Source organism: Cyprinus carpio, chromosome A3 (genome assembly GCF_018340385.1).
Source record: "Cyprinus carpio isolate SPL01 chromosome A3, ASM1834038v1, whole genome shotgun sequence".
Taxonomy (NCBI): domain Eukaryota; kingdom Metazoa; phylum Chordata; class Actinopteri; order Cypriniformes; family Cyprinidae; genus Cyprinus; species Cyprinus carpio.
The window spans coordinates 19,991,248-20,016,188 of NC_056574.1; the positions used below are offsets into that span (position 1 = coordinate 19,991,248).

The window sequence follows — 24,941 nt, forward strand, 5'->3', positions numbered from 1 at the left end:
TGCTACAAGTGAGTCTCCAGCACTGGATTCCTGTTGAATCTCTTCTGACCATCTTTTGCAGTGTCACCTAACATTCCGACAAAGAAACAATGTTCTGGGTGAGAAATATTCTTTGGTTGTGCAGATTAATGGAAGGAAAAATATTAATGACATACCCAAAACTGCACATGCACTCCTTTAACTGAAAAATAAAAGAAATAGAACAAAGTCAATTTAGACAAAGACACAGTAGAGCTGCTGACTGAACTTCTACTGAATCCAAAATTATGATAATTCCAAATCATAAATTAATTTATTTATTTGCTTATTTATATTTTTATTATGATAAGGATGATGATATGGACAGATGATGATATTTACCAAATGGACAGAAACACGGTGGTGAGTTGTGTTTAAATTTTTTCAGATAAGTATATAGTAATATATTCTATATGATACCATCACTGTACAAGGGTACTGTTACAACAAAGTGCATTTTAATTAGTTTATTAAAAAAAAATAAAATAAATACAGCAAGATTTTGACACACTTCCTGCATGTGTGGATATAATGGGGAAAAAAATCCCTATTGTAATACATTGTTCATAACTTAATTAGTCTTTTCATTGGATACTTATGCTTCTACTTGAGTATAATTTATGTACTAGCTTAGTATATTATTCACCTGTTGCTCCATTTCCAACAAAAGATGAAACTTTCGATCGAATGACATACTTATAATGAAAGAAAAGAAAAAGCACATAAGCACATAAAAGGCTCAAGTTACATAATAATCAAAAGAAAGCTTAGAGACACTTCCTGAAGGAATTCTCATCCTTTTCCCCTTGTGTTCCCATGTTGGCAAAGCCTTTAAAAAAAAATACTTGCAACTTTAGTTTGTATTGTTAAATCAGACTGCACTAGAGTAAAACAGTTAAATTCTTCAAAGAAATGAAACCAAAACCAAACCTCAGACTGTCAGTGCAAGATTTATAAAGTGATGTGACATACAGCCAAGTATGGTAACCCATACTCGGAATTGGTGCTCTGCATTTAACCCATCCAAGTGCACACACACAGCAGTTTGAAGAGGTTGGGGCATATGGTAGGTCTGGTTTGTAAGTCATTAAATTCTGTGAGATGTAGCTATTGATGTTTACACCAATAGATGGCAGCAATACTTTTGAAATGCTTTGTTTTCATCCAAGAAATTGTATTTGCTTCTTAGTGTTTTGTCAAGGCTCTATATTATTTTTGTTCGTTTTTCACTTTTTAAATAAGACAAAAATACACAGCCAATTATAACTTATTTATTCATTTATATTTAGAAGTGCATAGCATATCCCCCTACCCCTCAACACATCAACTGTTAACAATGCACAACCATCACTGTGACACACTAAAATTGCTGTTATTAAATTAAATGTATCAGATCAAGGTGTTTAAGGGATTTCAAGAGTTCAGTGTTTTACTCTGTCAGACTAGACAGAGTTATTGATACAAGCAATTACTCACAGAGAGGCCAAGAGTGTTGTCGGCTCTGCTGATGTGAAATGTGGTCTGACCTGAGGTGAGCCAGTGATTTTCATTTGGACACTGACCATGGCGTTGTGGTTTCAGACAGGCAGCAGTGGTCAGAGCGGGAGGGTGGGATGTCACATAGTAAAAATGTCTTTCACCAATGGCATGCTAGGAACTGTTTGTTGACAGTCATAGTGTTACACAATATGTCTACCCATTTTTGTGATGTGAGAGCATAAGAAAACAAACTGCACAGGCAGATCCCATTGGGCTGCCTTAATTAATAATATAGATTGGAGAAGAATGTGGTTGTTGCCTATTAAATATTTTTTTCCTAATAAGACCAAAGAAGTCCACTTTAAAATACTGCATAAAATATATCCTGTTAACTCAACTGTTTCCAAATATGTTGATATTCCTAGTACCCGCACATTTTGTAGCAACGAAGATGAAACCTTAATACATTTATTCTATTCTTGTGAATTTGTTCAGAAGTTTTGGGTTGACTTGTATTCCCATTTAAACAAACCCCCTATCTTTGCACAATATTTTAGCTTGAAAGATACTATTTGTTATCACTCTGACAAATCTAAAGAATATATATTCAAGTTTTTATTATGCTGCAAATGGTGCATTCAAACCCTCTTGAGAAGTTTGTATTTACAAGTTGGGATGTCATAATTTTGAAGTCAAGTGCGTTCAAGTCACTTTGGTCAGAGCAAGATTTTTACAAAAAAAATTCAGCAAAAATGTTTAACTCTACAAAATCATCAGTGGAATGCAGTGCAATTTTCATTGGTGTATAAAAATATCGTACTGGCCAAATTTTGCCTGAACTCAATACCAATTAATCCCTTGTTTATTGAACCCGCAGTATTACACTTGCAGCAATTGCTGCAATCTGAAAACTCAAACAGAAACTTATGCTATTATTTTGACTAGGCTGTGTTTGCTGCAGTACGAGAAACCAGAGGAAGTGTAGGTGATCTGCGTCTGGTTTACCACTGCATGGCTGCTGCTCCTAGTCCGTCTGGTGGAGGCCGCTTTTTATTTTGTAATTTACAATAACTATCATTACAATTATTCACAAGAACATACAAATGATATTTCTGATGTATTATAAGCTATTAATGCATTAGGAATATTTATATTGCATTTATACTCAGGCTTGAAGTGAAGTTACTGTCCTCTGTTCTGTAGGCATGTTCAGTGATGAGGTGTTCAAAGCAAGCATCCTGAGACCGCATGTTAAAACATTCAACTAACAAGCATACAACAGTCTCCAAGTGTCATCCAGACATGTTTTAGGTTTATGGTAAGAAATATTTTAATGAGGTTGTGCAACATTGCATTGCAATCTATGTTTGTCTATCCTCAGCATTATCAGACAGAGGAGCTAAAAAAGGCAGATGCTTGTAAATTATTCCTGTCTCGATGGCAATAGTCAGTTGTGTAATTAGGGTTTTGCCACAAACTTTTACAAGTAGTTTAAGAAATCTGATAACAGATTTAGATACATATGCATATTTTGATGTTTCAGATCACAAATATTAAATTGATTACAAAAATAAGCCTATAAATCCATCACATTCTGAAATTGATTGCAGTTCTCTTTGCGAAAATAGTTATTCTAGAAAAATTCCACTGTCATGTGCAACGACCTTTCATCAAGTGTGGAAACAGGTTGGGACAGCAACCATTAATGAAGACAGAAATAGTGAGCAGTGTTTCACTGTAAAAACACTCATGAGCTGTAAAGTTCCATTGCAAATTAAATGTTTTTGTGGTTGTTCCCTCCACATCTCCATGTTCAGATGAATATTAAATGTTACTACCAATCAAAAAGACCACTGTTCTCATTTCTTATAAATGAAAAATTTTCAGACATACCATTAACATCCTTATGTTTGTTTTGATGACTGTCTATAGTCTAGTCGGAGTTGAATGAAAAATAAAGAGAGATGCTTATGTCATAATTCCACCATATGTACAGGAATGAGGGAATAGTTTAAAGTGGATGGGTGTCGGACACAATGTTTCATTAAAGCATAATTCTCCCAAAAGGAGAATCCCCTTTTTAAATTCTCTACTATTCATTTCTCTCACCGATGGAGTTTTGGTTTCTTGCTACTGTTGCCTTTAGCTTGCTTAGTTGGGGACTCTTGACTGATTGCATAGACACTTTTGGAAGAGAGCTGAACTGGATGATGACATCACTGAATCATCAATGAACTGACTTTAGCTGGAAAAATTACTCTTTGTTGTAGTCTTCTTGCATTATAAACAAACTATTTTCCTGTTTGACACTGTAAAGTATATTTGATACAATCAGGATTGTATTAAGTGCTATATAAATAAAAGTGACTTGAATTAACTTGACTACTATGCCTTTTTGCCACAAAAAATAGGGGGTGATGGGATTTGAAAATGGGATTTAGTCACAAGTGAGATTAATCTTGTAATCTTTAGAGCTTCTAATAGTTGAAAATAAATCCAAACAATAGCAAATTTAAAATCAGCACAGAGAAAGACTTTAACAGCTGGACATGAAAATTAAGTAAGCACATAGAACAGCATACCAGTTTAATCTGCTTGTCCTTGACTCCTTCTATTGATCTGACCCCTGGCAGAAATAAGTGAAGGATAACAAGAGTTAAAAAGATTTCTAAAAAGAAAAACAGGTCTGTTCTGAAAAAAAATTATAAATTAAAAAATGCTAAATGAAAAAAATAAAATGCAACCATTTGCATGGTAAAAGAAAGTAGAGCATGGACAGCATTAAATATATGTTTACTTTGCAGCAAAAACACAGTGTGGTGAATATTTGGATAGCATGAAACCAATACAATTCAATTGTGTATGCTAACCCACTTTGGTACTTTCTTGAGTTACCACCCGGTGTCCTCCACACTTGCGTTAAAAGGCACTTCTTGCTGGCTTTGTTTTTACATGAATTTTTTAAAAACTTCCTTTAATTATATTTTTAGATTAAATTTTGTTGCTCCATCAATGTTCAGTTAACAAAACCAAAAAAAAAATCTGATATCATACTCAAAGTCTTATATTTTGAGACAAACAAACAAATAAATAAATAACTTTCTGTCAGGAATAACTGCAGCCCCACTGAACCCCACACAAAATGCCATTAGAGCCACCTGTAAACAGCTACTCACATTCCTTATTTGCTGCAAAACATTCCGTCCATTAAAAAGCAGAGTGGAGGGTGGAAGGGTGGGGTTGGGGGAGTTTACAGAAGCAAACCTGAGGGAGAGCGGGGTATGGCCATGTCTGCGGTGGTCTCATCTCCTCCAGGGAGTGTCTGTGGTACTGTGGCCTCGGAACACGTGGGCCGGAGCCACAAAAAAGAACAGAGTAAATAGTTTTACTGTGTCCAAATCTTCCACCCACCTGGCAGGCCAGCTCTCATAAACAGGAGAGTTACACAAACCTGTTGTCAGACTATAGCTTTGACAAGAATCAAGTCAGGACACAGGAGGCTGGCTTACAAAAAAGGGGCTGAAACTCAGGCACAGCACAACTACTGTCAAACACACTTACAATACCAACAAAATCTGCATAGACAGGAGAGTGGGACACTGCTGAGTTCAGGGAGCAGGGAAGCGAAGAAGAGAAGAACCTGGATGGACAGCCTCTGCAGTCTCAGTGGCCTGGACCCACTCTGGGTGAGTCTCAGATCAGTGATGGAGAGATGATATGTAAATGTAATGAGATAAACTCAATCACTTCAATAGCCAATTAAAACCTAAGAAATTAAACAGTCATGGAGGTTGCCTAAAAATAACTACATGCTTGTGAGGCAACACAAAATGTGTCTAGTCATCCATTTATGTTATTTATGCCCCTTTGTTCTTGGAAGTGATCATGGTTTTTGACAATAAAAGCCAGTTGGGGTGAGTCGTGCATTTCTCACCCAATGATTTATTGACCAATGCTGAATGCAGGACAGAATGGGAACCTTAAATGTTCTGTTTTAAGGTTATTCTGTTTCACTCACACATAACCTATGCTACATGTGTGAGAATATATATTGAGATTGTGTGAAAAGGTTATTTGTGTGCTTTAATTTCTCAAAGTGTTTACATTCAAACAGCCGTACTCTGTTATCATCAAGAGTGCAGTGCCTGTAACTGTACTTTAGCCCATATTTTGAACAGTGATTACAGATCGAATGACCTGTGTTGGAATTCAGGTGAATAAATAAATGATTAATGATGGTCTTCTCTTATATTGTGTAATATAGAAGGTGTAACGATATTGGTTATATAAGCAAAATGTCACAGGCAAGTTTGACCACTCTCGTTTTAAATAACGAACCAACAGTTAATGAACCAACTGTTTTACGTTTAGTTTAATCAAAGCAGACAGTTCACTTTCACTCATATTACTATGAATAGGAGAAACTGCAACAGCCAATATGATGGAATGAGTCCCTCCTTCTAAATAAAAGAGCCAAACTCCAATTGGTACATTTATCGCATCACCACAGCTACCGTTCCCATAGAAACAGTGGGTGTCCTGAGACATGATTGGGACTACATATGTGGACTGGATGAACCAACCTGAAATATATGCTTTATTAAATGCTATTTTAGCATGATAATCAACATTCATTAAAGAGTTCATGTCAGTTTTGTTGCAGTTTTACTTTTATTGTTCACAAACTAATGAAGATAACATTTTCATAATGTAATAAGAACAACATTCTTAGAATATTTAATTGTTAGCTGGGAACGTGGAATGAGATGAAGAAGTCAAGGTCATAAGATCATGTCTATTAAAGAATGTCTGACAGCAGCAATCTGGCTGAACCTTTTGAACCTTTATTTAGGACTTGAACCTTTATTTAGACTAACTTGTTATGGCAATGAGAGATTTTTATTAGCTTCTCACTGGCCATTTCCAAAAGAAATGACTAGAGAGTTGTGAATTACAAGTCATCCTTAGAAATTTCCTCCAAATAAATCCAAACATCAGCGCGGTGTCATTTTTATTATACAATAAAAATGTCCATCATTTACACACCATTTCAAATAAATAAAAATAGATAAACCGGCACCAAGCTATCTGTCTGAGCTACTCCATCTATACAATCCCACATGAAATCTGAGGTTTTGGTGAACAGAGACTTAAATCATCTTATAAAACTTCTTTTTTTTTTTCTTTGGCTTTCAATTCATTGTGAGCTTGTGTTATTAATGTGTGATCTGCCCTGTGTTTTTGTTTTATGCTTTGTTCAGCACTTTGGTCAGCCGTGCTTGCTGTTTTTAAATGTGCTATATAAATAAAACAAACTTATCATAAAAGTGGTCCATGGGACTTGCGCTATATATTGCATATTCCTCAATTCATAACTTTATGTTATGAGATAAAGACCAAAAAAGTCAATAATTACTGAAAATCTTGACAGCTTACCTTTGGCGCATTCATGAGAAAAGTAAAGACGTTTGATTTAGGAATGTATCATTCTTTTGATTTAGGTTTTAAAGGAATCAGTTCAGCCAGTTCACAAAACAATTCTGTATGATTTATTCACAAATCGGACTGGTCCAGTCCTCAGAATCCCATTTGCTGACAAAACAATCTGGTTTCAACAGTGAACACTGGATGGAAAGATTATACATGAATAACAAGCAAAATGGTCTATTCCTCACAAAAAGCTACTTTATGACTACAAAAGACTTCAAATATATAGTGCATTAGTTGAATAGACTATTTTTAGGAAAACGTCTTTTTCATGCTGTTTGGGGCATGAAAGCTTCAGTTCCAGTTAGTTTTAATTGCATGGAAAAGAGCAACCAGCACAAAGTCAAAAGTTCCTCTGTGTTTCATGTAAGAATGAGGCTTGGAATGACATAAGGCAGAGTAAATATGATTATTTTTTAATAAGATTAAAAAATGAAAACCTAACCTCAGGCAATGGCTGTACTGCTGTATGTACGTGAGCAAACAAGCTTACAAAGAGATGTGCTTGGTGCTCAAGGCCCCTCTAATGGTGCATATGGGGTTTACATTATGGCTTGCCAGTGGTGCACTTCTTATACTGCCATACCACGGGACTCCTTCCAACCAGCATGCCGTATTTATCAGAGCTGTGACATTGCCGAAATAACCACAGCATAAAACACAGTCAAACAAGATGTCATCAGTCCAGAGAACGTTTGAAAGAAAAAAACATAACAGCTCTACAGCTGCGTTTGGACATCAGCCTGATTTCCAAAATAGAAAGGCCAGAAATAACTGAAGAGATAGAGTGTGAATTACCGATGTCTGAATAGAACGAGCTTGTGAAATTCAATCTTTACAATGATGCCAAACTGGGTTTGTCCAACTTTGATGTAATCAAAACACATAGAACGGCATTTTTGTCATAGACCACAGCTTTGCTTTACTTTCAAAACACACACAAACTCTAATATTCAGACTATTACTCAGCAGAACTAATATACACAAGTTGTTACTCAACATAAACATTTGTACACAGTATGTGCTTTGAAACTGGTCTGCTGAAGGGTGATGCTTCTGAGTGGAAACAACATCTGTCTAAAACAGCAAAATATTGGAAGTAATTTGTTTCTTTGCATGTTATGTTTGTGGAAGTTGTGAATTTTCTACAGCCAGAATGTGGAATTCTTTTCAATAGGGCTAAAACACACACATGCGCACGCAGAAAAGAGTGCACCTTTAATATTTAAAATCACGTCACGACACTACCTCAAATAACTTTCAGTGTACATTTGTGGAGGCAAAGAAGTTTTTTTTCCCTGTCATCACTTGTAGTAGCAATCAAGACAAATCTAGCTATACTCATCATGAACCCACTTGGCAAATAAAATATTTCAAAACAGAAAAACTGAAGATTTATTAGAGGAGCTTTACCTTTCAACTTTGTGCTACGTCACACAATTTGTCTGTTGCAAACAGAACAGCACTGGAAGACAACTAATATAAATCACAAACACACAGAGTCATTTGGACTGAACAAACACTGGGGGACGTCAATGGATATCAAGGAATCTGATGAATTCTCTCTTTCTTTTTTAATTCAACAAGAGTGCAGACAGTGAATACAATCCATTAAGTGGTACAATGCGCATACAGTAAGTAGTCGTTAATAATTGAACAATCACTCCTGTTGTTACATGGTAATGAGTTAGAAACGTCTAATGGTTTAACATTGTGTTTTCAGGACTGGAATGTCACATGGTACACAGCACACCCAGACCTGACCCAGTGCTTCCAGCACACAGTACTGGTGTGGTTCCCCTGCTTCTATCTCTGGGTTTGTGCCCCTTTCTACTGCTTGTACCTCAGATTCTATGACAATGGACACATATCAATATCCAGCCTCTGCTGTGCCAAGACGGTGAGTCATAGTGGTCATATCAAGACTGACTGAGTTCTAGTTAACACCTCTATAGCTTAGACTTGAATATAGCATCAATCAACTCACAAGTTATTGCTATGTGCATGGAAATGTTCAAATGGGTGACATCATTAAAGAGCATTTAAGGCAGGAAAATGATTCTATGAGAAGAAAAACAGATCATATCAAGTTTAACACAGTGAACACATAAGTCACGTCTAAAAGAGCATACAGTAGGCTACTGTTCAAAAGTGATGGGGTCAGTAAGATTTTTATTTTTGAAAGAAATTAAGACTTTTATTCAGCAAGAACACATTAAAATGATCAAAAGTGACAATAAAGACAATGGTATAACGTTTCTTGAGCAACAAATCAGCATATTAGAATGATTTCTGAAGGGTCATGTGACACTGAAGACTGGAGTAATGATGCTGAAAATTAAGTTTTGACAACAGATGAATAAATAATGAGGCATGAGGCATGACACCTCAGTGTTGCAGTTAATGCTTATATCTCTGTGTGTACCTGTTGTAGGGTTTGTGTCTCTGTCTGGCCTTTTTTGGTTTCCTGGAGATGGTCTATCTGCTGGTGGAAAAGAGTAGAGACATAGAGCGCCACATGGTCTTTCTCCTGAGTCCTATAATTCGCAGCCTTACCATGGTAAATCACAGTATTACAATAACTATTCTCATGAATATCCACAATAAAGAAAAATATTCTTAATTATATTCGATATTATGTGTAAACAGTGTAAAAATATCAAACTACAAAATACAAGTTATGTTTTGAATTATGTTTTTTTTTTAATGGGACTCTTTTAGAGGATAGTTAAGATTTATGATCTGTTATATTTAAGCTTGAATGAACAAATCTCTTTGTGGCTAGATGTCTGGCAGAGGTTTCCTGAAGGGATCAGAATAAATAAGCCTCTCTTACCTCTGGTCACAACAGACAGCAGTGTCAACAGTGGTTATAGTAAATTACTTTTTTTTTTTTTTTTTTTTTAGATCTGCCCAACAAGATAAAGTCCTGAAACAGACTAAACAGACTTTGCATACTAGTATAGAATTAATATATTTTGGTTGAGAGATTTTTGTATCAACATGCCTAAGCTGCCTAATGGTATTCAGTCCTGTTCTTCTAGTGTGTTTTGGATTTTTCTGTATTGAGCATGACTAGCACACTCTGTCCTCAGATACTGGCAGTGTTGGTGATCCACTTGGAAAGGCTGTGGGGCTTTCGTTCCTCCATCTTTCTCTTCCTGTATTGGACGCTGGCAGTGATCTGCTTGCTGGTGCCTCTGAGAGCCAACATACACGCCATCATAGACGAGGTCTGTGTATTCCCAGTGTATCCAACTATTGTGTATTTAAATTTACATTTAATCATTTAGCAGATGCTTTTATTCAAAGTGACTTACAAATGAGGACAACAGAAGCATTCAAACCAACAAAAGAGCAACAATATGTAAGTGCTGTGACAAGTCCTGGATAGTCTACCACAGCAAGGTTTTTTTTATAACAAAAAAAAGTATAAAAAGTAGATAGAATAGAAACAGAATAGTAGTGCTAGTGATAGAGGGTCAAGTGTTTTAAAAAAGAAATGAAAAGAAAACAAGTAGATAGCATAGAAATAGAAATAGAGGCTCAAGTGTAGATGGAAGAGAAATGTCTTGTGTGCTGCTCCCAATATAATTTGTAATTATTGCAAAATACTAGATTAAATTGGAAAAATACAAAATAGAAGCATTTACTTGCAGTCACAAACATTTGGACCACTATTTCTAAAGGTGTTCTATTATATCAGCCATTAATTGTGCTTTAAACCTGTTACCCCTAAACCCTGAATCTCTGGCACTACAAAATGCCTATGCTCTGTTATTCTCCATTCATGCACGCGTAACACAGGCCCTCACATGGTTTTTTAATGAATGTTACTCAATCTCACTCTAAATTTATCTGTGTTGTGTCTGAGAGACTAACATAGCGGTGCATAAACAGAGTGCTTAGAGATGGTGCTCTTCTCAGTGTTGACGTCTGGGCGGCTTGTCGGTTTTCCCTTTTCACTTCCCTCAATGCCTTCTTTGTCTGGAGCTAAGGCTGTGCTGAGACCAGTCACAATCAGTGCTGGTGCTTTTCCAGACAGATAGGAAAAGCCACATACATATTGCGGATCCCCATACTGTCTCCCTCAGTCTGTCTGTCTCTCGCCTTCTGCGATGCTGCCGCTCCATAATTATTTCACTGCATCTTGTCACAGACACAACAATCAACGTCTTGACACTGGAGAGTGAAATATACATGTGACTCACATGCAGAGACAGTTTGCACACATATTGAGCATGGAATGTATCATCTTTAAGTCTATGCACATATTTTGTTATATATTGATATTATGTGGCTACCAGAACTGATGAATAGTGATGACAGTGTGGTAATAAAACAGGCTCGACCCATACGCAATTCACTTTCACAATAGTCACAATAGTCTGCAAGTGAACACATTTTCAACATTTAAAACATATTAGATACACAATTTGAAATAAATAAATAAAAAGAAACTTTTCTTTTAGTGTAAGACACACAACTAATGCACCAGATTTACTTGTACATGAAAATGTACATGAAATGTTAAAAAACATGCTTGCTATGTTATGACATATACCACTTAATAAAAATATGTGGCTAAACTTTACATTTATTGAAATGTAGTGTAGTGTAGAGTTCAGAGTAAGATATTATGCTTTGGAATATACTAAGTAAAAGCGAAAGTTTCCCAAAATGACAATACTGACATTTGAAAACATATAATTGAACTAAAATGTAGACTACTTAAAACAGGGGTCTCCAACCCTGCTCCTGGAGAGCTACTGTCCTGCAAATTTCAGCTCCAACCCCAATCAAACACACCTGAAGCAGCTAATCAAGGTGTTCAGGGCTACTTGATAATTACAGACAGGTGATGTTGGAGCAGGGTTGGAACTGAAGTCTGCAGGATGGTAGCTCTCCAGGAGCATGGTTGGAGATCCCTGACTTAAAGGATAGTTCACCTTCAGTTGCTGGTCCCCATTGACTTGCATAGCATTTTTTTTTTTCATACTATGGAATCAAGGGGGACCAGCAACTGAAGGTGAACTATGCCTTTAAGTACAGTAAGGAAATATAAAAAAGTATGAAGCCTCATACAGCTCAGTGATGACAGTCCATACGTTTACATAGGAACTGAAGCTTGGTTTGTGGTGGGAATCTGTTATGACCTAAATGAGCCCTCTTCCAATGGGCAACAGGTCCAACAGCAACAGCAAAACAACTAGCACTAGCACAACTAGGTCCTCTCATACCACACTGTGGGAGGATATGTTCCCTGACCAATTTGAGTTTCTCCAAACTGTTTAAGCATACAGTGTGAAGGGCAAATAATCACAGTATCCAGCATTGTGGTGTCCAGAGTTTGAACTGTGAACATTTGAGTAAATGAAGCTTGTGTTTACATATTCTTAAAGAGGCCTGCGCTGCCACTTTCTCTAGATTCGTGGCCATTTGACACAGTTTCTGTCAGAAGCCCATAGGAAATGTTGCCCTCGGTGGCCCCTGTAAAACTTGTTGTTTTAAACCTAAAACCCAGACCTCAGCATATTTTCTCTCAAACAAATCTTAAACCTTGTATCGAGCAGTACACAACCAGGTCAATCGAATCGAAGGCAACATCCCCAAAAGAACACTCCCCACATCAGCCACCAGTCCCGCCTCTGCACACTGCGGTGAGACAAAGTGGGCGGCTGATTTCAGATCAGTCCTGGTGCTAGGGGAGATGGAAGGGAACATATGAATTCCATCCCACGGGAAGCATGCAGCTTATGTGGTTATGAATCCTTGGGAAATCCCTGGCAAATGTGTATGCATCACTTGAGCCTAGATGGTCATCTCCACAGAGGGGGAGAATCATGTTGATTTTTTATTCTGTGGTGTGATAGGCCAAAATTGCAATTTAAAGAGGAGGGACACATAATTAATTTGCTACTTTTCATGCTAAGGTAATTTTATGTTATATATTAGTTAATCTAACATTATACCAATAAAACATGGAAAAAAAGGAAACATTTGTGCTTACAGTTGCTTTAAAATGAGTGTACTGTATTCATGTGATGTGCTGAACACTGCTGTCTACATTCTGCTGATCACCAGTCATGTGTGTTACAGGGTTTCTCTGCAAATGCGATGAGATTCGTGGCATTTTTCACATTCTTCTCTCTCCAGTTGGCTCAGCTCATCCTCAGCTGTTTCACTGATCAGCGCCCAGCGGCTCTTAAACCTGTTTTTGTAAAGGTACATCTGTGTTAAGATGGATTTTTTTTAAATGAGTAAATTCATATTTGGAAAGCAATCAAAAAATAATACCTGGACATGTTGGTTTTTCCCACTAGAACCCATGTCCAGTCGAGGACGCTTCTTTCCTTTCACAAGTACTATTTTGGTGGTTCGGCAGGTAGAGTAATATTTTTGTCTCTAATTTCATTGAATTCTTGTAAAGGTCTGCTTAATAATATTCCACAAGATACTGAGAAACACACATATTTGTGCTCCACAGATTAGTGGTAAAGGGCTACCGCTCACCTTTAAAAGCCGAGGACCTCTGGTCTCTACGAGAACAGGACACATCTGAAAAAATCATTTGTGATCTGGAGAAAGAGTGGGCCAAGCAATGGGCCAAAATGCAACAGTAAGACACCTGCTGTTTCCTTAAACGGATGTTTTCCTTTTTGAGTTGACAATTTCATTGACTATTGTGCACACGAGATTTACTTAAATATATGATGTCCATAATTTGCCTGTTTATAACTACTGATTTATTTATTATTATTGGTTAATGTAGCGCAACTTTTTTACTTTGTTGCAACAATGCTTGCACAATACTATACCAGAGAGTTTGGATAAAAATGTTGTGTTTTCTCCTTCAAACACAGGCAAGAGAGTGCTATGAATGGAGCACAAGCTCTTGGTTATAAACTGAGCGAGCAGACGCAACTGCTCAGAAAACTCCATAAAGAACAAAGCTCAGGCTTCTGTCTGCTCCGGACGCTAGCCAAAAACTTTGGCCCTTACTTTCTGACTGGAACTCTCTGTCTGGTCATTCAAGACATTTTCATGTTCTCCATACCACAAGTGTTAAGGTGAGAGGTGCATTACTGAAGCCATGTCATGCACAATGACACTTTATAAACTACCGTTCAAAAGTTTGGAAAGATTTAATGTTTTTGAAAGACAAACACTCCAAAACTATATAACTCTTAACACTATAAAAACACTTATACTCACCAAGGCTACATTAATATTTTTTTTAAATATATATTTTAGAATGTAATGTATTCTTTTGATGCAAAGCTGAATTGTCAGGATCATTACTCCAGTCTTCAGTGTCACATGATCCTTCAGAAATCATTCTAATATGCCTAAACACTTTTCAGTATTATTAATTTCTTTGAGTCTAAAAACAAAAAGAGTGCTCCTTTCAGAAGCATGTTTTTAAGACTAAAACATATTTTTGTATCTGGGAAATATCTACATATCTAAGTGGCAGTTTTTAATGTTATTTTATAAGAAAACACATGCCAGAGTGTAAATGTAGAGCGAGACCTTTAGCACTCAGTTGTAATGTGAACTTGTGAACTCCCATCACAGACAGGAATAACAGCACATCCAGCTGTGGTGCAGCCACACACTGTTAATTATGTCCCATGCACCATGAGTCGAAATCACTTAGGAGAGTCTGCTCACTGCAGCATCATATTCTTTGTGGCTGAGCAGAAACCTGAATTTGGATCATCAAATTAAGCCACTCCGTCTGGCATATAAGAAGCCAGAGCACTGTGCTGGGTTCACTGCCAGAAAAACTACAGGAACTGTGGCCTCGCTACCATTACAACACCCCTTTACAGTGACCTTGTCCAGGAAGGCTTGATTTATAGTCTTAAGTTATGTTCCCAATTTCTTTAGGTTTGACTTGTGTTTGCTGTAATGTAAATCAGACGAACAAAATAAAGCCAAATACATACAGTATTTACAAAAATGCCTTACCATTGTTTGGGTCTCAGTAATCATGACACTGTCTTTCTTGTTCTTCAGTCTACTGCTTGGCTTTGTGAGGGATGAAGACGCCCCCTTGTGGAAGGGTTATGTCTTTGCCTTCTTGATGGTCCTGTTGTCTTGTCTGCAGTCCCTGTTCAACCATCAGTACATGTATATGTGCTTCACAGTAGGCATGAGGGTTAAAACTGCAGTTATGGGCCTAGTGTACAGGAAGGTAGGTTTTTGAACGGTTTGCTAGCAAATGCAAAGATGTATATAATGGTTCTCACATACATTCTGGTCTCCACAGTCTCTGGTCATCAACAGCGCGGCCCGCAGAACATGTACAGTTGGAGAGATAGTGAACTTGGTTTCAGCTGACACCCAGAAACTCATGGATTTCGTGGTGTACTTCAATGCAGTGTGGGTGGCCCCGATTGAAATCGCCTTGTGTTTTTTCTTCCTCTGGCAGGTGAGAACAGATGCTTCAAAAAGTATGCTCTTGTTTATACTTCTTCTACAATATGTTAGATTGTTATGTTGTCAGAAAAAAAAATGTGCAAAAAATTGTAGCTTTAGGGGTACAACCACTTGTCACCTTATCAAGCGCTACTATGAACGTTTTAGGGTTAAAAAAAGATGTCCCTTTAAGGGTACTGCCCCAGTGACAATCTGTTGAACCCCAATTTTTGTACATTATTTCTGAGAGCACAGATCTAAAATTGATCAATTGAAATGTCTCACCCCTGTATAGCACCTCGGTCCGTCTGCATTGGCTGGCATTGCCACTGTAATTCTCATCTTCCCTTTGAATGGGTTCATTGCCAAAATGAGAAGCAAGCTCCAGGTATAGTTTATATTTTTCCATTCAGTCAAAGAAATGATATTTCCATGATGATATTCGTGCTGTGGGGACTGAGGTCATGTCGGTACACAGTGTCATCTTAGGAACTGCTTCATGCCTAAAAATTATTTAAAAACACGAGCATGTGGACATTCTGTGCCTTTTGAAGCTCTGATGTTAGGAACTTACGAGCTACCACAGGATTTTGCTTTGTTGTAAAACTGAAATGTCTTTATTTACTTCGTCTCAAATATTCAAAGAATTGAAGAACTCGCCCATTTTGGTTTCTGTCTGGTCTGGTAAACAAGTTTGCTCACGTGATTCTCAATTCGCATGTTTTTTAACCTGTTTGGTGCTCTCAGGAGGTCCAGATGACGTACATGGACGGACGCATTAAGCTTATGAATGAGATCTTGAGTGGAATAAAGATCCTGAAGTTTTATGCCTGGGAGAATGCCTTCAGAGAACGTATTCTTGGCTGTAGGGAAAAAGAGCTGAATGCTTTGAAGAAGTCTCAGATTCTTTACTCCATATCCATCGCCTCCTTCAACTCCTCCACTTTCTTGGTACATTTCACAAAGGCATCATCTTAAAACATTAATATACAGGTGCTGGTCATATAATTACAATATCATCAAAAAGTTGATTTATTTCACTAATTCCATTCAAAAAGTGAAACTTGTATATTATATTCATTCATATTTCTTTTAATTCTGATGACTATAACTGACAACTAAGGAAAATCCCAAATTCAGTATCTCAGAAAATTAGAATATTGTGAAAAGGTTCAATATTGAAGACATCTGGTGCCACACTCTAATCAGCTAATTAACTCAAAACACCTGCAAAGGCCTTTAAATAGTCTCTCAGTCTAGTTCTGTAGGCTACACAATCATCAGGAAGACTGCTGACTTGACAGATGTCCAAAAGACGACCATTGACACCTTGCACAAGGAGGGCAAGACATAAAAGGTCATTGCAAAAGAGGCTGGCTGTACACAGAGCTCCGTGTCCAAGCACATTAATAGAGAGGCGAAGGGAAGGAAAAGATGTGGTAGAAAAAAAGTGTACAAGCAATAGGGATAACCGCACCCTGGAGAGGATTGTGAAACAAAACCCATTCAAAAATTCACAAAGATTCACAAAGAGTGGACTGCAGCTGGAGTCAGTGCTTCAAGAACCACTAAACACAGACGTATGCAAGACATGGGTTTCAGCTGTCGCATTCCTTGTGTCAAGCCACTCTTGAACAACAGACAGAATGGCAGAGCAGAATGGGCTAAAGACAAAAAGGACTGGACTGCTGCTGAGTGGTCCAAGGTTATGTTCTCTGATGAAAGTAAATTTAGAATTTCCCTTGGAAATCAGGGTCCCAGAGTATGGAGAAATAGAGGAGAGGCACACAATCCATGTTGCTTGAGGTCCAGTCTAAAGTTTCCACAGTCAGTGATGGTTTGCGGTGCCATGTCATCCACTGGTGTTGGTCCACTGTGTTTTCTGAGGTCCAAGGTCAACGCAGCCATATACCAGGAAGTTTTAGAGCAGTGGTTCTCAACCACATTCCTGGAGGACCACCAACACTGCACATTTTGCATGTCTCCTTTGTCTGACACAACCATAACAAGTCTGTGAGTTTCTACTAATGAGAAGGTGACCTGAATCAGGTGTGTTTGATTAAGGAGACATGCAAAATGTGCAGTGTTGGTGCTCCTCCAGGAATGTGGTTGAGAACCACTGTTTTAGAGCACTTCATGCTTCCTGCTGCTGCCCAACTTTATGGAGATGCAGATTTCATTTTCCAATAGGACTTGGCCCCAGCACACAGTGCCAAAGCTACCAGTACCTGTTTTAAGGACCAGGGTATCCCTGTTCTTAACTGGCCAGCAAACTCGCCTGACCTTAACCCCATAGAAAATCTATGGGGTATAGTGAAGAGGAATATGCAATATGCCAGACCCAAGAATGCAGAAGAGCTGAAGGCCACTATCAGAGCAGCCTGGGCTCTCATAACACCTGAGCAGTGCCACAGACTGATCGACTCCATGCCACGCCGCATTGCTGCAGTAATTCAGGCAAAAGGAGCCCCAACTAAGTATTGAGTGCTGTACATGCTCATACTTTTCATGTTCATACTTTCCAGTTGGCCAAGATTTCTAAAAATCCTTTCTTTGTATTGGTCTTAAGTAATATTCTAATTTTCTGAGATACTGAATTTGGGATTTTCCTTAGTTGTCAGTTATAATCATCAAAATTAAAAGGAGTAAACATTTGAAAGTGAAATAAATCAACTTTTTGATGATATTCTAATTATATGCACCTGTAGTCCAATTTAGCTTTGATGTTGTATTCATCACATAAAACAAAAAAACTTTCACATAATATCCCAACTATATTACAACCACCTAAAGTCCTTAATATAATAATATAGTCATGTACACCACTTTGCCTTCAGATTGCATTTGCCATGTTTGGGGTGTATGTGCTGATTGATGAGAACCATGTTCTGGATGCTCAGAAGGTCTTTGTGTCCATGGCTCTCATCAATATTCTCAAAGCTCCACTCAGTCAACTGCCCTTTGCAATGAGCACTACCATGCAGGTGAGTGGCAGTACAGTCTTTCAAACCTTTGAAAGCCTATGTATTTATATTAGCACAGTTTCAAGGAAACTTTTGAAGATATCTTTTTTTCTTCTTGTTTCTAAGGCTCTGGTTTCTCTCAGACGTCTCGGGAAGTTTCTCTGTCAAGACGAGCTGAAACTGGATAGCGTGGAGAGAGCGCCCTACCATCCTGGTGAGTGCATTAGCTTGCCATTGTTTTCAGACTTTCCTCTGACACACAGCAGTTTATAAGCCACAGATGACCGACACAGTTATAGGCTACATGTTATACTCTGTTGTACAGATTTTTCCCTATCAATGTGATGGTGGAGTTCTATTTCCTAAAGCCATAACAAAATCTGGCATGCCAAAAACAAAAATAACGAGTTACTAATCTGCCAAAAAGACCCACCTTAGAATATTTTTTCCAGTTATTCTGCAAGACAAGCCCATTTGAATTTAAAAAACGTAATTCAACAAACACTACAAGGAAACTGTGTGGCTATGAGGTGGGTCTTGGTAGCGGCTGAAATGTGTATGATGACTTCATAAAAAAGCAGTTAGTGAAAGGGGATTTTCAGCTTTGGAGCTGAAATTATATTTATATAACTTTTCCACATTTTTGTGTGTTAAAGGCCTATTTTTAAATGTATTTATTAAAAATGCTATTTTTGATATCAGGTTAGTTCCAGTGAAAATCATTTTAGTCTGTTTCTCTCACAAAGCTAGTATATGTCTTCTCAAAATATATATTCAAATTTACTGTAGTGTCCAAGAGATGTATGGACCACTTATGATATCTGTATGGTATCTCTGTGTCCTTTTTGAAGCTAATATTCATTGCAACTGCACTGAAAAGAGCATGATTATTTTTTCTTTTTTTATATATTCTGTAGAGTAGAGAAAGACACAGAGGTTTGGAACGCCATGAGTGTGTAAACGATGAAAAGCTCACCTCTTTATTTCATTCTTTTGTCAGATGTTGACGCTGTTGTTATTGACAATGGTAGTTTCATCTGGTCTAAAGAAAGCACACCATGTCTCAGGGGGTAGGTGCCTTTGTATGTATTTATAACTTACTGTAAATTAAAATACCTGCTGAAAGATCTCTGCAGGTCCACCATACCTGAACATCCAAAGACGATAATCTAGCAATGGTTCATTCCTGCAGGATCAATGTCGAAGTGCAGCGGGGTTCACTGGTGGCTGTGGTAGGTCACGTGGGCAGTGGAAAATCCTCTCTTCTGTCTGCAATGCTGGGAGAAATGGAAAAGAAAAGTGGCCATGTCACAGTATCGGTAAATCACTCGGAAAAATTACTAAAAATATATTGCCATCATTCACATGTTCCACATTTAATTTAGCTAACACTCTCTTTCAGGGCTCTGTGGCTTACGTGCCTCAGCAAGCATGGATCCAGAACGCCACTCTCAAAGACAACATTTTGTTTGGATGTGAGATGAAAGACAGCTGGTACCAGAAGGTGTTAGAGGCCTGTGCTCTCCTACCAGACCTGGAGATCCTACCTGCAAGAGATGCCACAGAGATTGGAGAGAAGGTAAACATGAACTGAGAATGATTCTTACACCATGTCCGAAAAAGACATGATAGAATAAAGTTATAAGCTTTAAATATCATGTCTTTTAAATCTTTTTAAAATATGAAGGGGATTAGCAGGGTCATGTCTAAACTCCTACTACATTTTTACAATGTTCACAGGGGCTGAATTTGTCAGGAGGTCAGAAACAGAGAGTGAGTCTGGCACGTGCAGTCTACAGGAAGGCTGATATCTACCTGCTGGACGATCCCTTGTCAGCTGTGGATGCACATGTGGGTCAGCACATCTTTGAAAAAGTATTTGGACCTAATGGAGTTCTTAAAAATAAGGTAAAAATTAAAATGTGAGTAAGATCAAACATCTGACCTTAAAATCTGATATGAGAAAAGTTACATTCTAAATTGAAGTAGCAAAAAGGAAGCAAAATTGTCATTTGAATTAGGAAGTATAATTAAAATTAGTAAAACATTAATGAAAAAGCAAAGTTAAGATGATTACTTGTCTTGCAAATCTTCGAACTGCAATTCAGCAAATTTCTCTTTCTGTCATTACATCTCAAATTTCAATAGATGTAGCCAATTGAATTCAAATTCCAGCTTTTGAATTGAAAGGGAATTTTTTAAAAATCTGAAATTAGCCTAACCCTCCTGTAACAGAGACAGTACAGTCTTAGAATAACAAACTAACAAGCTTGCTTGATGATGCTCTCTAATTCTTGCTAAAACAGACTCGTATTTTGGTAACCCACGGGCTGAGCTTCCTGCCCCAGGCTGACCTGATCCTGGTGATTGAGGATGGAGAAATAACGGAGATGGGCTCTTATGCTGAGCTTTTGAGTAGGAAGAACACTTTTGCAGACTTTGCTGAAGCTTTTTCTGTTAGCGAACGCAAGGAAAGTGCCACCCATAGAGGTAAGTAAAAGAACGAGTGCCCAGCAAAACTGATAGAGTTACTACAGCAACACTTTTTATGTTAACACAGTTAAAAATGCAATTCACCTTGTTTTAGGGACCAGAAAGTCAGTATCTCGGCTCAGCATGACAGACTTCTCTATTGACCTCTCCCAGGAGCAACTCATCAGGTAAAAGTAACCAAGTTTTGAAAATGAAAATGCAAATGTTGTTAAAGAGCACATATTTATCTTTCTGTCAATTTTGTTTAATGATGGAGACATGGGAAGTGCCAGTATACAAACCATGGAGGCCATATCTGACTCGGAACAGGAGCAGGACCAGGAGGAAGTGGGGAGACTCACCCAGGCTGACAAAGCTCATACAGGCCGAGTAAGTAATAGAGCCACATCCACAGATGTTTCAAATAGTGGGTAGACACATCAAAATATACCTTCACATTTAACTCAATACGAAAGGCCAAAGGTTAAGTGGGTTTAGATAATATAGCCTGAACGTGCACTGTATCATCCAGAGTGTTGTTCTTCACACATTCTTCTTCATAACGGGTCACACATAGGTAAAACTGGAGATGTATGTGGATTACTTCAGGACCATCGGCTTGGCTTTCATCATCCCCATCATCTTCCTCTATGCGTTCCAGCAAGCTGCCTCACTGGCCTACAACTACTGGCTAAGCCTGTGGGCAGATGACCCGGTTGTAAATGGAACACAGGTCGACACGGATCTGAAGCTTGGTGTTTTTGGCGCTCTCGGCTTTGCACAAGGTTCAATATTCCTCATGTTCCCAAACTCTCATTGAGTACCCTAGGACTTCGTATTGTTCTTGATCATTAATTGTGTTATTGTACTAATTACAGGAATTGCAATTTTTGGCACTACTGTGGCTATTTCACTTGGAGGAATAATTGCATCCCGGCATCTTCATTTGGAACTTGTCAACAATGTACTTCATTCTCCCATGTCGTTCTTTGAGAGTACACCCAGTGGTAACCTTCTCAATCGGTTCTCTAAAGAGATAGATTCCATTGATTGCATGATCCCTGATGGGCTGAAGATGATGTTGGGCTATGTGTTCAAACTTCTGGAGGTTTGCATTATCGTGCTGATGGCGACTCCTTTTGCAGGAGTGGTCATACTACCACTGACTATGCTCTATGCCTTTATCCAGGTATGCTACTAGAGACTGCTCAGCATGCAAGAGTATCATAACAAGGAGCACCAGTCCGACATCTGAGATCTATTCTTTTATGTTTTCAGAGCTTCTACGTGGCCACATCCTGCCAGTTGCGTAGACTAGAGTCGGTGAGTCGATCGCCCATCTATACTCATTTTAATGAGACAGTCCAAGGAGCCAGTGTGATTAGGGCCTTTGGAGAACAGTCTAGGTTTATCCTACTGGCTAACAGCCGAGTGGACCACAATCAAACGTCCTATTTCCCAAGATTTGTGGCAACCAGGTCCGATTCAGCAATGGCTTATTCATTCTTTGTTACCGGTAATCCAGTCCAACTCTATACAATATCTTTAATGTTCCAATAGGTGGCTGGCAGTAAATCTAGAGTTCCTGGGTAACCTGCTGGTCCTTGCTGCAGCTATTCTCTCTGTTATGGAAAGGTCAACTTTAAGCCCTGGAATCGTGGGGCTAGCTGTGTCACACTCTCTCCAGGTAGGAAACTCATCAAAAAGTTTTTGGAAAACTTTGGACAGCCACCTATTAGGCAACAGCTTCTCATGAAAAATTACATTGCAGGTAACTGGGATCCTGAGCTGGATTGTGCGGGCATGGACAGATGTAGAAAACAACATTGTGTCTGTTGAGCGAGTGAAGGAATATGCCGAAACAACAAAAGAGGTAACGATGTTCTGAATGCTGTTTTTTTCCCATAAATTATTTTATATAAAGTGACAAATGTATACTTTTATGTTCATTCTTGAGGTCAATATGTTAGTCTTGGGTTGTCGCAGGCACCATGGACAATCGAGGACAGTCCACTCCCATCAGACTGGCCCAGATCCGGATCCATTGGATTCCAGGAATATGGACTTCAGTACCGCAGGGGTCTTGACTGGGCTTTAAAAGAAATTTCCTTCAGTGTAAATGAGAGTGAGAAAGTAAATATAACATCTGCGCACACTGTGTCATATTTGTGCTTTATATGTATTACTTTCTAAGTTATTCACTGAATCTATTCAGGTTGGAATTGTGGGAAGAACAGGGGCCGGAAAATCATCTCTTGCTCTCGGAATCTTCCGGATCCTTGAGGCGGCAAAAGGCAAGATCTTTATAGATGGGATAAACATTGCAGAGGTTGGACTGCATGAACTGAGGTCTCGCATCACCATTATCCCACAGGTACACGTGAAAATGGAAAAACAGATTGAATACCATTACAAACTTAAACTTAAAGAGTGTTTTATGTTAAACCTTTTTTCCCCGGATCCAGTGCTGTTCTCTGGTTCCTTGCGTATGAATCTGGACCCCTTTGATGGCTACACTGATGAGGATGTCTGGAGAGCTCTGGAACTCGCACATCTCAAGAACTTTGTGTCTGGCCTGCCTGACAAACTCAACCATGAGTGTTCAGAGGGAGGAGAGAATCTCAGGTATAAACACCTTCTAAACCATGTTTATTCTTCATTTGACTAAAATCTGATATGTCTGTTTCTGACTGGATATATTCTGGGTTTCAGTTTGGGTCAGCGGCAGCTGGTTTGCCTGGCTCGAGCTCTCCTCAGGAAGACCAAGATTCTGGTCTTGGATGAAGCCACTGCAGCTGTAGACCTGGAGACGGACAATCTGATTCAGTCCACTATCCGAACTCAGTTTGAGGACTGCACCGTTCTGACCATCGCACACCGTCTCAACACCATCATGGACTACACAAGGTATAACAAAGAGCATGTGCTTATTTCGAAAAAGAATACGATTATGATTACTGACAACAACTCAACCCTGTTCAACTGTACCTAACAGGGTGATTGTGATGGACAGAGGGCACATCACAGAGATGGACTCACCATCCGATCTGATCTCTCAGCGTGGTCAGTTCTATCGAATGTGCCGGGAGGCTGGGCTAGTGTGAACCTTCAGTACCAGAAGAACAACCAATGACAAAATCATCTCTTCGTTCAGGAGAGACTATAAAATGGTGCAGAAAATCTCACTAATACACTTGCTGAGACTACCTGAATCTTTTCATCACAGAACTTACTAAAGGGCATATCCTGCCTTCTCAATCAAGAGAAGAACAAAGCTCAGGATGAAGAGGTTTTTCCTGTAATAGCCGTTCTACTTGAGCAGGTGTCCATGTTTTCTCCAGTATTACAGAAGCGGTGTGCTTCAGCATTCTCCTGCTGATTCTTCAACTGACGTCTGAGGTGCTAAAGCAACAGACTGATTCCCTCATGTCATCAACAATCTCATCTCAGAATACAAAGACTTGAGGAACTTATCTTACCGTAGAGGTGTTCATTAGGTTAATATAATGCACACTTCAGATTGTCAGTGTGCACAGCCATGTTCACCACCTCTCACTGCTGTCAAAGTGAAGTTTGTGGAAATTTGTAGTTTATTGTTATAGATCCCGGCAAGACACAGCTGTAGAACTAGTTACAATTCTACCTGAACCTTTTCAGGTTGTTACAAGAATTTATTAATTATGATGTCAGCACATTAAACCCTAAATTCCCATAAAGGTGAAAGATGCAGCTATTTTAAGCTATTTATGTGAGAAACACCAATTCATGTTAAAACAATGCAACAATGCACCCACCCATCCTTATGCAGAATTTGTCCGTGTATATATACTTGTATTTTTTCTATAATCTAAAAGTTTAAATCAGTATTTATGTATTTTGTACTGTATAATAACTGTATTTTTATATATTTATAATGTTTCCAGGCACACTTCATGTGAGACTGTCAAACTTGAAAATGCTCTTAATTTTTGAAAAGCTTCAGTAAAATAGATGTTGGTAGTAGTGATCAGAAATTAATTTCTTTCTCACTCTGTCAAAATCACATTTTGAGAGACTGATTTCCGAAGTACAAAATAATGAGCTCAAGTTAAAACAATA

At 38.4% G+C, this 24,941-nt stretch overlaps 1 protein-coding gene across 4 annotated transcripts; it reads left to right on the forward strand.

Moving 5' to 3' along the window:
- Positions 1-4,946: 4,946 nt before the first annotated feature.
- On the forward strand, positions 4,947-24,910 carry LOC109049340 (multidrug resistance-associated protein 1-like). 4 transcript variants are annotated; one of them, XM_042722279.1, is made up of 32 exons: positions 4,956-5,183; positions 8,572-8,618; positions 8,708-8,884; positions 9,419-9,544; positions 10,080-10,217; positions 13,084-13,209; positions 13,308-13,369; positions 13,472-13,603; positions 13,848-14,054; positions 15,007-15,184; positions 15,260-15,421; positions 15,704-15,796; positions 16,156-16,359; positions 18,246-18,392; positions 18,498-18,585; positions 19,372-19,441; positions 19,564-19,690; positions 19,774-19,950; positions 20,112-20,279; positions 20,678-20,861; positions 20,959-21,031; positions 21,116-21,233; positions 21,421-21,628; positions 21,722-22,032; positions 22,122-22,321; positions 22,404-22,530; positions 22,615-22,716; positions 22,830-22,976; positions 23,059-23,216; positions 23,301-23,468; positions 23,556-23,750; positions 23,839-24,909. In XM_042722279.1, exons 4-32 carry the CDS (start codon positions 9,458-9,460, stop codon positions 23,945-23,947), a joined length of 4,266 nt encoding a protein of 1,421 aa, XP_042578213.1. In that variant the 5' UTR covers positions 4,956-5,183; positions 8,572-8,618; positions 8,708-8,884; positions 9,419-9,457; the 3' UTR covers positions 23,948-24,909. The 4 variants fall into 4 exon arrangements, 3 of the variants coding, with proteins under 3 accessions (XP_042578206.1, XP_042578199.1, XP_042578213.1); XM_042722272.1 differs by lacking the exon at positions 8,572-8,618 and having other exon boundaries at positions 4,954-5,183; positions 21,505-21,628; positions 23,839-24,910; XM_042722265.1 differs by lacking the exon at positions 8,572-8,618 and having other exon boundaries at positions 4,955-5,183; positions 23,839-24,910.
- Positions 24,911-24,941: the final 31 nt, after the last annotated feature.

Excerpts from the sequence above, each read along its gene's own strand:
- LOC109049340 (XM_042722265.1), top strand. The coding sequence starts at position 5,142 with ATGGACAGCCTCTGCAGTCTCAGTGGCCTGGACCCACTCTGG. Across the intron at positions 19,951-20,111 it reads CCACAGAGATTGGAGAGAAG|GGGCTGAATTTGTCAGGAGG; the intron begins GTAAACATGAAC and ends CAATGTTCACAG. Across the intron at positions 23,217-23,300 it reads CGCATCACCATTATCCCACA|GGATCCAGTGCTGTTCTCTG; the intron begins GGTACACGTGAA and ends CCTTTTTTCCCC.